General features: G+C 43.9%; 1 protein-coding gene across 4 annotated transcripts in view; it reads right to left on the bottom strand.

The window, feature by feature from the left end:
• The window catches only part of PDLIM5 (PDZ and LIM domain 5), a 565,292-nt gene that overhangs the window by 64,377 nt on the left and 485,376 nt on the right, over positions 1-15,539 (bottom strand). For all 4 annotated transcript variants that reach the window (XM_085641149.1, XM_085641152.1, XM_085641151.1 and 1 more), the window contains one exon: positions 13,400-13,562. In XM_085641149.1, coding sequence (XP_085497275.1) covers positions 13,400-13,562 — 163 coding nt within the window. The remainder of the gene's footprint in view (positions 1-13,399; positions 13,563-15,539) is intronic.

Here is a 15,539-nt window from a genome sequence, read left to right as displayed (position 1 = left end):
GTGCTCACTGCACCATTGGATTCAAGCTAGCCTGCATGATGAGAGGTGATACCCTGACACCAGTCCCAGGATGCGTGTTTCTGGTCCAGGGAGGACCTTGCTTGGCAGTTCATGCTGGACTGCTCCCAAGAAGAACAGGGTCAAAATTGATTTGCATATGGCTGTGTCCAAACTGGGGTGGCGGGGTGAGCAAAAGAACAATGGATTAAACCCAGATCTTTGGGACTGGGGTGAATGTTTGCATTGTTCAGCATCCCGTCCACCATTTGTTGCTTTTGCACAAAATAAAAATAAAGCATGTTAAAGAGAATCCTATGTTTTTGCTAAAATAAAGTAACAAACATAGTGTATCTATTGAAGACTACAACCCCAATTTTATACACTATATTTAAAACTAATTGTCAATTACTTACCATGTATTTAAACACTTAGCTAAAGTACTAAGTTCAGACTTAATTATCACTGGGTCTAATATAAATTGATAATGAATTGAACTAATGAATTCATTAATTAAACAAATTAATACATTTAGGAGTTAAAATGTTTTAATGTTTTACACTTTATGTATCGATTAGGAATGTGAATGTTATCCATGAGTTAAAATCCATAGCTTTCTCTTCCCGTTTTTTTTACCTGCAAAACCCCACAAACCCATCCATTCTTATATTATTTTTGTACTCAAAATACACTATTTTGGCTCCCGTTTCACTAAGGACAATACAATCCTGTATTTTTTCGGTTAACCGTAATTCACATCCTTTAATACATTTAATTGTTCCAGCTAACATCCATACAATTATTAACCTTCTTTATTAAATATACAGTCAGCAATATTTACTAAAGTTAAACATAAAAATCATATAAAGCACATTAAAACTTCAAGGCTGGAAAAAGTTTTTATTGGAGTGAGAAGTATAGTGATTTATGCCTAACAAAGGGCACCTGTTGCATCTCAAATTTATTCCTTGTGAGCTGCCAATGCCGAAATAATGTAAACTGTGAAACTAGGGAAAATTGCTGATGGAACTACCACGCCTGGTAGCAAAGCGTACAAATGACTAAACACATTATCCCCTATGCTCCTACTTTGCCACCATTGGGCTGCCCAAAACAGCAAGGCTACCTATCCGTAACAGAGTTGCATCACTAAAGTGAAGCAGGGTTACACGCCCTTTGAGATATAATTTAAGAGGGGAAACTTCTTTTGAATTGATCACATGCCAATATGGCACCCATACAGGTCAGTTCCTGACCTATAGCGTGTTAACCAACACTTGCCGTAAACACTGGAGAAGTCCTTCCGGGGAAGGAGGGGGTGGGGTGCATCGAATACCTTGATATCTGGGAGGGGGGTAAGAAGGAAATATGACAATCATTCAGTCTTTCACAGTTTGGTCCAATCCCTTTGAAGAAGACTGTTAACATACATTTCTTCACTGATGTTGGGTATTGTCATGCTCTCAGCTGTGGTCAATGTATTTCTGATAACTGCTACCTTGCTTCCAAACTTAAACCCTGATTTTGAGTTGTCTAAATGTTGCTTAAATGATTGTTCTGACATTCCTGCACTCAAGGTGTCTGGAAACCTGTAATCAAGTGCCAGTTTTTATTTATTGTCTTCCTCTGTCTTGTACACAAGATCCAGGTCATGAGAAGATGAACATTATTCTAAAATATTAGAATAACCTTAGAATGTGAAAAGGAAAATGTTACTTACCCAATAGACATCTTTTTGTGCCATCTAGTGCTGTAGATTCACGTGCTATACATACTTTTGCCATCTAGTGTTCGGCCCGGTCGTGTACAAGTTGTTTTTCTTCAAAGAAGTCTTTCGAAGTCATGAGGTACGGTGACTCCTCCTCTTTCTGGTAATGCGCATGGACATCAACTCCATTGCTAGATTGTGTTCTCCCGTAAAGGCGGCTGACGATGGAGTGAGATGCTGATCTATGTACAGAGGGATGTCCATGCAAAAAAAAAAAAAAGTGGTAAAGAATATAAAGGTAGCTGCAACGGCAAAAGGTGTCTAGGGAGAAGGGTGGGCGGAAGTGAATCTATAGCACTACATGTCACAAACATATGGGTAAGTAGCATTTTCAGGTTGAGAGATGCATGGCTGTAGATACACATGCTATCCATAGACTGTAAAGCAGTCCTATCAAAAGCGGTGGCTAACATGTGGGTGTTGCAGTAGAGTGAAAAAGTGTACAGAGTACTGCCTGGCCAACTCTGGCCTGGTGGTAGGCAAGCATATCCACACAGTAGTGTTTTGCAAAGGAGAGACTCAAAAAGGGGACCCATGAGTCTGGAGAGGATGATTCTGAGGTTCCATGATGGAGCTGGTGGGGTCCAGGGAGGAATTACCCTCTTGAGGCCCTTGCGGAAACTTTGATAAGATGTTCTCTACTCTTAAGGTAAGCGGCCACAGTGGCTAGATGGAGCTGAATAGAAGTGAATACCAGTCTGCAAGTTTGTAGATGTAGCAGAAAATGTCCTGTAGCTAAGAGCAGGTTAATATGTTTTGAGTGACTGTAGTGGAAAAATTGTTTCCATTTGACTACGTAGCATGCTTTGGTAGTGGGTCCATGTGCTTCCTTCAGGATGGCCATGCATTCGGGAAGTAATTTGAGATATCCGAAGAGTTCAAGAGCCAGATCGCAAGCTTGAGAAACTTGGGGTCTGGGTGCCATATTTCTTCATGGTTCTGCATGAGAAGGTCCGGCCATACATAACCACTGAGAATTCTAGAAGTGTTCTGAACCAAGACTGGCGAGCCCAAGTGTGGGCCACTAGAATAAGAGTGAGGGATGTCTGCCATAACCTCTTAACCCCTAATGGTAACAGGGGGAGAGGAGGAGAAGCGTAGGCAAATATCCTTGACCAGTTCATCCATAGTGATTTGGCTTAGGACTGTGGGAACCTGGATGCAAAGTGTGTGTATGTTACATTTCCTATGGTTGGGAATAGGTCTATTTGGGTAATACTCCATTGCTGAAAGTACTGGACGAGGACTTGCGGGTGGAGGTCCCACTCGTGGATTTATTGCCACATCCTGCTGAGGAGGTCAGGAGGTACCCCAGGGAGGTACTCTGCTAGTAGGCGATTTTTGTGATGGAGAGCCCACTGCCAGCTGTGCTGGAGGAGCTGAGAGAACTGTGGAGCCAGAGTCACCACCCCCTGTTTTTGAGGACAAAACATAGCTGTGGTGTTGTCCGAGTGGACAAGGATAACTTTGCCCACCAGCTGGGGAAGAAAAGCTCTCAATGCAAGGTGAACTGCTAAGAGTACTTAATATTTGATTTGAGGCCCTGGTGTGTGGGTTCCCAATAGCCTTCAAAGATCAAATTTTGCTAATGTGATCTCCATCCAGAGAGAGAGTTTTGATGGTCTCCTGAGGAGCTGGGTCGAGAGAAGGCCACCCCTGCAACAAGGGGTTTGGCTTTCCTCCACAGGAGAATGACAAGTGTGGCAGCTGACCAACACTAGATCTTCCCAATGACCCTCCGTTGGAGACCACTGCTGTGCAATTCATTCCTGCAACGGACGCATGTGATGTCTTGCGCAGGGCAATATTGCAATACAGGAGGCCATTATGCCTAGGAGGCGCACAACTGTCCTGACTGTGACCTGGTGGTCTATTGAAAGTGCGGAAGGAGTGTCTGAAAAAAGTATTCCTGCAACATTGGAGTAGGCCAGCCGCTTTTTGAGCTGAGGATTGCTCCTAAGTAAGGCTGAATTTGTCAGTGTTGGAGGTGGGATTTTGCAACAATGATGGTCAATCCCAAATTGCGTACAGGATGTATAGTGGGCTGAAGTTATTTGTGGCATAGTTGGCAGTGGAACTCTTCATGAGCCAGTCTAGATTAGGGAAGACATGAATGCCCTCCCCATGCATGTGAGCAGCTACCCCTGGTAGTCACTTTGTGAACAGTTGTGGATCTGTAGTGACCATGAATTGGAGTACCTTGAACTGATGGTGTTTGCCATTTACCATGAATCTGATGTAGCGCCAATGCGCTGGGTGTATGGGTATGTAAAAGTACGAGTCCTTCAGGTCGAGAGCAGTCATGAAGTTGCCCTGCTGTAGAAAAGGTATGACATCCTGAAGGGTGACCATATGGAAATGTTCTGAGTGGATGCATCTGTTGTGGGCCTAAGTTCTAGAATGGGGCTGAGGGAGTTATTTCCCTAGGGAATTAGGAAGCATGGGGAGTACACTCCTGAGTCTTGTTGTTGGGATTGTATCAGCCTAATGGCATCTTTGTAAAGAAGCAATTGCACCTTTTATTAGAGCAGTTTTATGTGCTCAGCTGAAAGTCTGTTTGCAGGGTGGTGTCGTGGGAGGTGTGGTAGTTAGCTCCAGACAGTATCCATGCAGTATGATGTCCAGCACCCAGTAGTCAGAGCTGATGTTCCTTTAAGTGGAGAAGAACCTTTGCAGACAGCCCGACAGGTGTTATGTGCTTGGGGGGGGGGGGGGGGGGGGAGGGGGTAGGCAAAATGGTGAAGTCAGTGCTTGATGACTGTGGCAAGGGTTATATTTGAGGAGGGACATTTGCATCTATCTCTGAACTTATTATCATATAGGTGCCTCTGGAAAATCTCTACCTGAGGGTGATGGGGCCTGTGGCAAATTGTACAATGTGAAGGTGGCATCAAGGGAACATCATATGGTGTTGTTCAAAATTAATTTCCCTTCATAAACCAACTCATACCCTCTTTACCCATCTTCCACTGGGGGGTATTGAAGGAGTTTCTCCATTTCATCCCAAGTGGCTCTGTTGCAACTGTCGAAGAGACCTACAGAGTTGGCAAGATGCCAGTGGTTAGCAGACTGCACTGCCACTCTTTTTCCCACGTCTAGTCTTTTACTTTGTTAATCAGGCATGGGCATCTTTGGTTGTTTAGGAGTTAGCCCTCTTCCACACCATATGTACATCATGATAGTATGGAGGAAGCTGACCTCTAACGTAAGGACATGCCTTATACTTTTTATCCTCTCAAGGTATTACCCTGGCACAGACGGAGTCCTGGAAATTGTCAGCTGTGTGACGTAAGATACCTTTTAATAAAGGGAAGTATTGTGTAGTTCATTGTGTGGAGGAGACGATCTCAAAAAGGAAATCCTCTTCTATCTGATCTGTAAGGAGGGAAACTTTATGGTAGGCCACAGCTTTTGTGAGGAGCTCTTGATATGTGGTGGAATCATGTGGGGGGAATGGTCAAGCTGGGTAAAGATAAGGGTCGATGTCTGCTGGGGGCTCAGCATCTTAAGTGTCCCAGGAATTTGGTTGCGTGGAATGTGGGTAGGGTCTCCCCTCTATATCCAAAATGTATGGAAGTGATGATCCCCGTGTGCAGAGTGAGGGGAAGAGAACTCCTGTGTGGCCTGTGTTGGTGATGGAGGAGCAGGTAGTGGACTGGTGGCCTTGTCTGTTTTTTTCCTATGTTTCGGAGCTGGGGCTTCATTTAGGGTGTCCTGGAAAGAAAGCAGCCTTTTCGGTGGATGAATGACAGTTCCAGGTCAGAGGGCGATGATCCGGCCTGTCCAAGGATGTATTGCTAAAGGTCTCTGTCTAGTATCAATTTCTTTTTGGAGTCAATGGAGGAGTGGCTCAACTGTTTAGTTGCTGACAGTGGTGGTAGACTTTGGCACCGAAGACTTCGATGCCAATGTTGGTTTTTGCGCTGGTGGTTTAGGCGCCAATGGTTTAGTGGATGCAAAGCCGGTCACAATCAGTGCAGAGTCGGTTGGCTTGGAGTGCTTTTCGGGACCCTGCTGGAGCTGGGTGGTGTACCTGAAGTTGATGGTTGTATCTACAAGGGCAGTGGTGGCTGGATGGGTCTTCCACTGATGTTCCTGGACAGCCTGTGAAGGCCTGCGAGCTACATCAAGGGGTGGAAAAGGTGTGTACTCATGGCCTACTAAGCTGCTGGAAGGTCCTCGATCTCCAGGTCAAAGCCGGCACTATCATCTGGTGAGAATGCCTCCTCGTAGGCTGCAGACAGCTCATTGTGGTGTTCTTGAACCTCTTCAGTGCCAAAGAGGACCACCGGTTTTCCACCACTCCTCTTCGACATCTCTACGCATTGGGCTTGATGGTCATGGAGGGTCTTCTACGATCTAAAGGGGCAGCAACCATCGCAAGTGAGCTCATTATGCTCAGGTGAAAGGCAAAGGTTACAGACCTGATGCAGGTCAGCCCGTAGATATTTTGAGTGGCACCGAGGGCAATATCTAAAAGGCGTTTGTCCATCACCCTCATGACATGGTACGGAACCAGTCGGAAGGCCGAGTTCGATCCGAGGATGGCCTGGGCACAGTTCGAGCCATTGACCCTGTGTAGAAGGAAAAAGGGAGACACGTTAAAAACAATACTGGCAGTTAGAAATTACAGAGGGAACCGAAAAGATGTGTTGGTGTTGATGCCCACGCGATTACCAGCAAGAGGAGGAGTCAGGAAGAGGAGTCACTGAACCTCGTGACTCAAAAGACTTCTTTAAAGAAAAACAACTTGCACACATCCAGGCCCAACACTAGATGGCAGAAGTATGCACAGCATGTGTATCTACAGACACACATACCTTGAACAAAATATTATATGGATTCCCTTTTTTTCCTTTTTCAGAAAGGCTGTATGAATCTTTTAATAAAATAAAAGCACAGAAGTTTGTATAATGACCAGGACTCTGTATTTCTACCTGGTGGTTTATTTTCAGGAGAGTGAAGATTTTTAAAAATATTTGTCAACTGGCAGCGTTATTTTTTTAAATCAAGTCCAAATTTTACTTTTAGTATTTGCATAACCCCATTACAACATTTTAATAACATAAAGTGATTAAAAAACCAGGCCCAAAACACAGGCAATCCAGTTTTATGCAATACATTACAAGATGTTCAATGGGTAAACTCTTGTTCTATTATATCCAGTTTGTTGACTGTAGAAGGGCAATAAGCAATATGGTTTTACTTCTATTTTGTGACAGAAGTCGCTGATCATTCAATCTTCTAATTAATAATTTTGTGCATAATGCCTATATCCCAACAGCTCCAAAAACAGTTCATCTGCATTACTTAAGTTTCCATCTTCAACTGATAGACTCTAAAATTGTTCCAACATAGGCCTTTTTTAATGCTGCTTTAAGAAATTCTTTCTTTAACTCTTAAATATAAGGGCAACCATTTGTTATGCTCCACCCTTTCCACTCTCAACTTCAAACCATGCTGACAAATTTTAAGAAAGCACTGGCTTTTATGTTATCAGTTTTCATCTTATGCCAGAATACCTTTCTCTGACATTGCAATTTTCAAGACCCTATTCCCTCTAAAATGTACCATATTCTGAACTGTAAACCACTGAGGAACTATCCAAACATTAGCCTCCCAAACTACCCTTTTTGTTCTTACTTCCAGTACCTTTATAATTTTGGATTGTGGTTAAGGATTTCATCCTCTACCACATTTAACGCATATTTTCTTGCTAATTCACATAAACACTACCAACTTTGGTTCGAATTTGGCTACACCAAGGTTAAAAAACAACAACAACCCACTCAGAGGCAGTGTGTCATCTATGCACATTTGAATGCAATATGCTATGCACGTCTTGAAGGGCTTATGTTTATTATGAAGACTACTGGCACCCCCCTCCACCACAAATTATTCCTGCTGAAGGTATGGTGGGTTGATTCCGTACCATTGGCTGTGGTTACGAGTTCAAGAAACAAAACCATTGTAGTGCAAAGATAACTCACCTATTTGTGGGCTCAAGCATTTGAGAACGTTTTCAAGAAAATTTGAATGGTAGAAACTTCTTTCCAGATCAGCACCTCTGACTTGCAATAGTCCAGCAAGAATGTGTGCTTGAGTACCAGCAAAGATCTCTGTGCTCTGGATGACTTGAAACCAACATACCAGATAAAGATGGGTTTTGCATTTGACTAGAGACCCAGCATAATTTTGTTAAGAATATGTAGGCTGGAACTGGGCTGGTAAAGGGAAAGATTGTTCATTTGTCCAATGTGTTGGTTTGCTATAGCATGTACACACATACTTTGCACAAATCTGTATTGGACTTGTTCGCTCAGCAGATCTGTGAGGTTGGTGATGTATGATTCTTTAAAAAGGATGTTAATCACTGGTATACCTGTATGTTGGATTTCTTCAATTTCTTTGCAGCCTACAGAACTTTTATTTGGTTTGTTTCAATATGGATTACGAAGTTTTAAGCTGCAGGATAGAATAGCCCATAGCGAGTAAGTACTGCATTTATAGTCACAGATTCTGCATGCACTGGGCATCAGTTGCCATGGGGAAGTCATTCTTGAGACAAGTTTTGGTCCTTAACGAGAGAAGAAGATTGTCATATAATTGAGGATCCAACACACCGTCAGACTGCATCTTGCATGAAACCTGTTCCGGCAGTCCTGCTTCTGATGGCTTCAGCTGGCAAGTGGACTGAGAAGCAAAGAGACTCATATGGAGAGAGCCTTGGGCAGGCTCTAACAGGTTCTTTTGCACAAGAGTATGTAATTACATTTGATCCTGCCCTGCACCTATAACCAGTGAAGTATAGTTGCAGGAATACAAGACATGCTCCTGCTTCATCCTGCTTAGAGTAACCATCTTCTTTTATCAGCAATTGGGTGTAATCTTCATTTGATCCCATAACGCAGGACAAGGGGTATTGGAAATAGTATATAAATAGTAAATGAGATGGGTGATAAGAGTGACCCCTGGGTAAACTGTATACCATTTTGGAGGAAGAACACTGAAATATCAAATCAATATACCATGAGGGATTGACCGCCCAACAAAGCAAACCATGACAGTCATGAAGACGGGAACATTTTTTGAGACTAAGGTGGGAAATAATGTTACTTTTGTATTTAGGACTTCACATTAATTCTCCGGAATGGCGATGAGTCAGCATAAATAACCTACTCCTTCGTTTTGATCATTATTCCTCAAAATTAACTTTTAATCTAGCTTGTCCAGCTCCTTTCATTCTTTTGTTTTTTGCTTGCCCAGCTCCTTTCATTCTTCCCATCTCATTTTATTTTTTACACCCTGTTCTTTTCTTCATGTTTGAATAAGGCAAGGATCAATTGGCAAGCATGGAAATGCATTCATGACACTATCCACAAGCAGCCCTTTAAGCCTTCAGTCAAACTTTTGATTGCAACAGAGACACATATATGCTCGCCTAACAAGTGATAGGAAAAAAACATAAGCGAGCTTGGAGGGAATATAATTTACAGGTAAAGAATACTTGACAAAGGAAAGCGAAATACCAATTTGCTATAAAGATCCAAAGGGATATTAATGGTGTTTATTTCAGGCCAAAAAGGAATTATGATTCACCAACCATGGCTTGCTGTCGTGACATCATCTCAAAGTATATGTTCTCAACGCTCACGTTTGCTGATAGCTTCATCCAATGATGGTATGTGCTCTCACTCTCAGCGAACAAATATTGTCTTGTATCTTTTGCATGATCATGTATTTTTTATGCAGTATTCATGTATCCTATGTCTTCGTTTGGCTGAGCAGAGCAGGCGCGCCTCCAAGTGTGTGTTTATTCGATACTACTTTCCCACCATTGGATCAGTTTTGCTCGTGTCAGTGTCACCAGACATTGTATGGCCAGTCTATGAACCCTTGTGCCAAAACTGAAGACAGCACAACTTTTTTGTAACAGAGGAACTAGGACTCTAGACACAAGCTGTATAAACACATAAATAATATAACAAAAAGTAAAGCGATTGTTAAGAGGTTCTTCAGAAATGCATGGACTGCCGACTCCTCTAAACTAGGAGAACTGGGTGTCGAAACAAGACCTCGATCCTGATGACCGTCTGATCCTCACTGCAGGATCTCTAATGCGCACATCTCTTCTAAAATCTTTGGTTTGATGAAAAATGGATTGTGAGTGGGAATTGGGCAAAATAGTGAAGGAAGTAAGCTCTTCCAAACATATTCTTGAGGCAGTCTGAGAACCTGAGCACTAAAACTTCAAACCTGTGGTCCGCTGAGACATCACAATCATCCTTAGAATGGTAGAGCTGAATTTCAAAACTTTATTTACAGTTCAGAGTTAGACATGTATTCCATTCGGGTGGTGCAGGCAATACATTTTCTGAAATTACATTTTAAAAGGCTCTTAATGAACTTTGGGGTTTTAAATTGAGATTCTTTTTTATTATACAATTGAATGCACAAAACTGGAGAATGTGACTTGAGCGCTTCTTTAAAGAAAAATGTATGTTTGGTATTGGTGCAATATCAACTCTCTCCACCCACTTAATGCTGAGTGCAATGCAACCTGCTGGATGCAAAGTATTATTATTAATTATTTAAGAGTTTTATATAGCGCTAGCTAGACCCGAGGTTATCAGAGCGCTTTACAGCATTATCACACGTAAGATAAATTTACACAGTAATATGTACAGTGAGTCAGGACGCATCACAGAGTATCTTCGAAAAAGAGCACATTGTCCTTCATAAGATATGTTAGCATAGTAGGGTGTACCGTGTCTAATGACGCTTCACAGAAATGTCGTCGAAGAAAGCACCGTGACTCTAGGCGAGATTAATGAGGTACGGTCTTAGTGTCAAAGTGTCTGAATGCTGCTATAGGCAGGCTTCGTTAGCTAGGTTTTAGCTATCCATTAGTGAGTGATCGATTAAGGAAGAGGTCTTTGAGCTGCGTTTTGAAATTTAGGTAGGAGAGATTGGTCCTGATATGGATTGGTATGGAGTTCCAGATTTTGGGCGCACTTCCTGCGAAGGAGCTAGGTGCATTTTTCTGTTTGCGAGTTTTCGGAGGGATAAGGAGCAGGGTGTTGCTACTCCTTAGGCTTCTTGCCTGACCGGCCTTCTGGAGTTTTGAGGCCAGGTAGGCAGGATTTCCTGTGTGCAGTGCTTTGTGTGTGAGGCAGGCAGTTATGAGGTTGGCACGCATTTCGATTGGGAGCCATTTTAGCTCTCTAAGTGCAGGCGAGATGTGTTCATATTTCTTGACTCCGGTGACCATTCTAGCTGCTCCGTTCAGAGTTGGTCTGAGGGGAGCTAGGTGAGATTTTGCTGATCCTGTGAGGGTTGCATTTCCGTAGTCTAGTCTTGACAGCACCAGGGATTGAGTGGCTTGTTTGAGGTCATTGGGAGGGATGAAGGGTTTTATTTTGTTGAGTAGTTTGAGGAAGGCGCTCTTTGCAGTGTTCTTGATGTGTTTACTCATGTCGAACTTAGGGTCCAGAGTGATTCCCAGCGATTTTACAGAATCGGCTGGGGTGGGGTTCTGATTGAGAGCATCAATAGCTTTTAACCATTCTGTGATTTGGGGGTTCTTCTCCTTTGTGGAGATGATGAGTTTTTCTGACTTGTCTTGATTTAGTTTCAGGTGGTTGTGTGATAACCAGTGCTGGACTTCTCTCAGAGTGTCGTTCAGTCTCTGAAAGTCTTCGATGGAGGAGGTTTCCAGATAGATCTGAGTATCGTCAGCATAGAGGTGGAAGGGAATGTTGTTGTTTTTTTAATATGGTGGTAAGTGGTTCCATATAGATGCGGCGAGAGAACTGATCCTTGTGGGACACCCCTGCTAACAGGGAGTAGGTCTGATAAGAATTTTTTGATTTTGATTCTTTAGGTGTGGTTTTGTAGAAAAGAAGTGAACTATTGTAAGACCACCTCTTCTTCTCCAACCCTTTCATTAAGTGTCTTTATGAGAAATCTGTGGTCAACCGTGTCGAAGGCTGCCGATAGGTCCAGGAGTATGAGTAGGCAACATTGACCTGTGTCAAGAGATTTGTGCATATCGTCTATTATATTTAGGATCGCTGTCTCTGTGCTGCATCCTTTTATGAAACTCGATTGGTGGGGGTCAAGAAGGTTGGTGCTGTCCAGGTGTTGAGTAAGTTGGAGGAAAACACATCTTTTCAGGATTTCCTCTAGGAGAGGGAGGTTGGAGATGGGTCTGAAGTTGTTCAGATTGTTTGTGTCGGAGCCCGTTTTTTTCAGTAGAGTTGTGACTTGGCCGATTTTGAGACAATCCGGCATGACTCCAATGCTTAGAGAGCAGTTTATAATCTCGGTCCAGAGTGGGGATAGGGAGGGTTTGAGCTTTTTGGCCAGTTGGGCAGGTATGAGATCCAAGAAGTGTGCTGATGGTTTGGAGTTGGAAATCATTTTGATTATCTCTGCTTCGGAGATGGGATTGAAAGATTTCCATAGGTTTGCGGGGTGCTTGGGAGTGATCTCTTCCGTCACTGGTGGCAATTTACTGCCAGGTGGACTATGGTGAACGTCCAGGGAGAGTTCTATCTTGGTGATTTCGTCATTTAAGAAGTTGGCAAAGTTATCACATAGATCTTCGGAGGCCGCTGCTAGTGTCGATGTGGGTTTGGAAGTTTGTTGCTTAATGAGATTGAAGAGTTCTTTGGGCCTATTTTTAACATTACCAAGGGCATTATAAAAGAAGGAAGATTTTTAGTTCATTATATGTTTTCAAAGGCCAGTTCTATACAATTAAGAGTCACATGATTAAACCATCGCCCAAATGACTATCTCCAGAAACTTTACACAGCGTCAGCCTCTCCGACTGAACAACAACAACCTGATCGACATGCCGACCATCAGGAAAAAGTCAGCCGTAGAACCATGCAAGGATGGGGCATAGTATTATGAAATGCGATGGACCCTAACATCCTTCAAAAGTGCGCACAATACTAAAGTGTGCAAAAATGTTTTTGACTCTCAAGTATCTACACCCAGGACTCCCCACTTCCTTCACTTTAACTCTTGCTCCTCCGTGCAGTTTATGTTATCCCAACTGGGTCTCATTCCTACCCCTGTTTCTCCTTGTACTATAAAGAGGTCACCGCAACTCATTGGTGCATAAATAGTAAAATAAATAATTACATTGAAAATTGGATGCATAAGAAACACATGGTGAACACTTCTCAGAATTAAAAATATCTCACACGAAGTGCAGAGGAAAACCCTGGAGATTATGGATCACGCAAAAGGAAAAAAATAAGTTTAGGTTTAAGTTAGAAATCTTAATTTTTACTAGGGCAGGTTTGATGATCAGTGACTGGAAAATAAATTTGGAAAGCCAGGTACCAATGTCTTGGAGAAAGATTTGATATGAGTGGGCAACTAATACATTTGCTTGAAATCAACCTGTTTCCAAGTTTTTACAAGTCTTTCCCCGAAAACTGCAGATTTTGCAAAAATATGTGGAAACCTTTACTTTTGATGGTGAAGGCAACCCACGACCTATGTATTATTTATTTTTTTGTGTCAGCCGGAACATTTTTCAACAACAAACAATTATTTGGCAGATTGCATAAAAACTGTCACTAATAATTCATTAAACTGTAATTGCTTTCTACAGACCTTATCACCATGTTACAGTGGGCACACATTGGTGTTCGGGTCCCAGCAGGGATGTGCTCTGGTTTCTGTACCAGTGTGTCTTGCTCGGTCTCTGAAGGCTGCAACCCAGGCTTCTTGTTTGGAGCAGTTCCTGCATTGCTTGGTGCCTTTCCGCTTGCAGGAGCTAGGTAGATGGGGAAAAAGAGTGAGGAAATAAACATCTGATCTACAAACGTAGAGCAAATTTACATAAAATATATGCTTTTTCTTTTTTTACTTTTCAAACCCCAATAATTCTGCATCATCTTTCTTTTATTACACAGCTATTGTTTATTACTGCGATCTAAAGATGATAAAATCAAAAGCATGGCATTTACCTTACTATAGCTGGACCCACTTTGGTACACAAAGGCCAGATGAAAAAAATGCCATCTTAGACTTGCACTACTGCCAAGAGCACAAATTCAGAAGCGATGCCTACAGCCAGTCATAGCTATACACCTACAGCACTGTGCAAGGACTTCCTGATATCAAGGCGGACCTAAAAGTTCCAGTATTCCAAGTGCTCTTAGGCGTAAAGCTAGAGCTGGGCGGAAGGACACGGGAAAGCTTGACCACCACAGACCTTTAGGTCTTTTTAACCCTCAATCAATCAGGGATTTATAAAGTGCACTAATCACCTGTGAGGTTCTCAAGGCTCTGGGGGCAGGAGGGAGGGGGGGGCGGGGGAGGCGGGGGACTGCTCCGGAACCGTCGAAGAGCCAGGTCTTGAGGTCCTTCCTGAACGTGTGCAGGGTCGGGGAGAGTCTGATGTTCACAGGGAGTTTGTTCCAGGTCTTGGCTGCGATGTAGGAGAAGGCTCTCCCTCCTGCTCTGTTTCTGGGGATGCGGGGGACCTCTGCTAGGGCGAGGTCGGCGGAGCAGAGGTTCCTCTTGGGTACGTGGAAGGAGACTCTTTTGTTGAGGTATTTGGGTCCGATGTTGTTGAGGGATTTGTAGGTGTGGATGAGGATTTTGAAGGTGACCCTCTTCTCTACGGGGAACCAGTGGAGGTCTTGTAGGTGTTGGGTCATGTGCTTGTGATGTGGTGTCCCGAAGATGAGTCTGGCTGCGACGCTCTGGGTGGTTCGGAATTTGTGTAATAGAGTTCTGTTGATTCCGGCATATAGGGCGTTGCCGTAGTCCAGTCTGCTGGTAATGAGCGCGTGGGTGACGGTCCTTCTGCAATCGGGGGGATCCATTTGAAGGTCTTACAGAGGATGCGTAGACAGTTGAAACGGGTGGAAGCGACGGCGTTGATCTGGCGGTTCATAGTGAGGGAGGAGTCGAGGATGATGCTGAGGTTTCGTGTGTGGTCTGTAGGGGTGGGTGGCTTCCCGAGGGCGGAAGGCCACCAAGTATTGTCCCAGGCGGAGGTGCAGGGTCCGAGGATGAGGACCTCGGTTTTCTCTGAGTTGAGCTTCAAACAGCTGTCTTTCATCCAAGCTGCGACGTCCTTCATTCCTTCATGGAAGCAGAGCCTGGTGTCTTCGGGATTCTTCGTGAGCGAGAGGATGAGCTAGGTGTCGCCAGTGTAGGATACTATGCTGAGCCCATGCTGTCTGACGATGGTGGCGAGGGGGGCCATGTAGATGTTGAAGAGCGTGGGGCTGGGCGATGATCCTTGGGGTACTCTGCAGTTGATATCGGTGGGTTTGGAGAGGAAGGGAGGGAGTCTGATCCTCTGGGTTCTGCCGGAGAGGAACGATTGGATACAGTCAAGGGCGGCTCCTTGTACCCCCCGCGTCGTGAAGTCTGGCTGTGAGCGTGCGATGTGAGATGGTGACGAAGGCTGCGGAGAGGTCTAGAAGGATGAGGGCCGCAGTGTGTCCCTGGGTGAGTAGTATGTAGATGTCATCAGTGGCGGCAAGGAGGGCGGTCTCGGTGCACTGGTTGCTGAAGAATCCAGATTCTGAGGCATCTAGGATGGAGTTCTCTTCGATGAAAGCGGTCAGCTGGGCGTTCACGAGTCTCTCGGTGACTTTGGCCATGAAGGGAAGGAGAGACATAGGTCGGTAGTTTTTCAGGTCTGTTAGGTCGGCCGATGGCTTCTTGAGGAGGGGTTTAACCTCCGCCCGCTTTCAGTCATCTGGGAGAATGCCAGATCTGAGGGAGGCGTTGA

The sequence above is a fragment of the Triturus cristatus genome, chromosome 2_2 (assembly GCF_964204655.1).
Source record: "Triturus cristatus chromosome 2_2, aTriCri1.1, whole genome shotgun sequence".
Lineage (NCBI taxonomy): Eukaryota > Metazoa > Chordata > Amphibia > Caudata > Salamandridae > Triturus > Triturus cristatus.
Note: the sequence above shows the minus strand (reverse complement) of the source record. Positions and strands in the feature narration are given on the sequence as shown.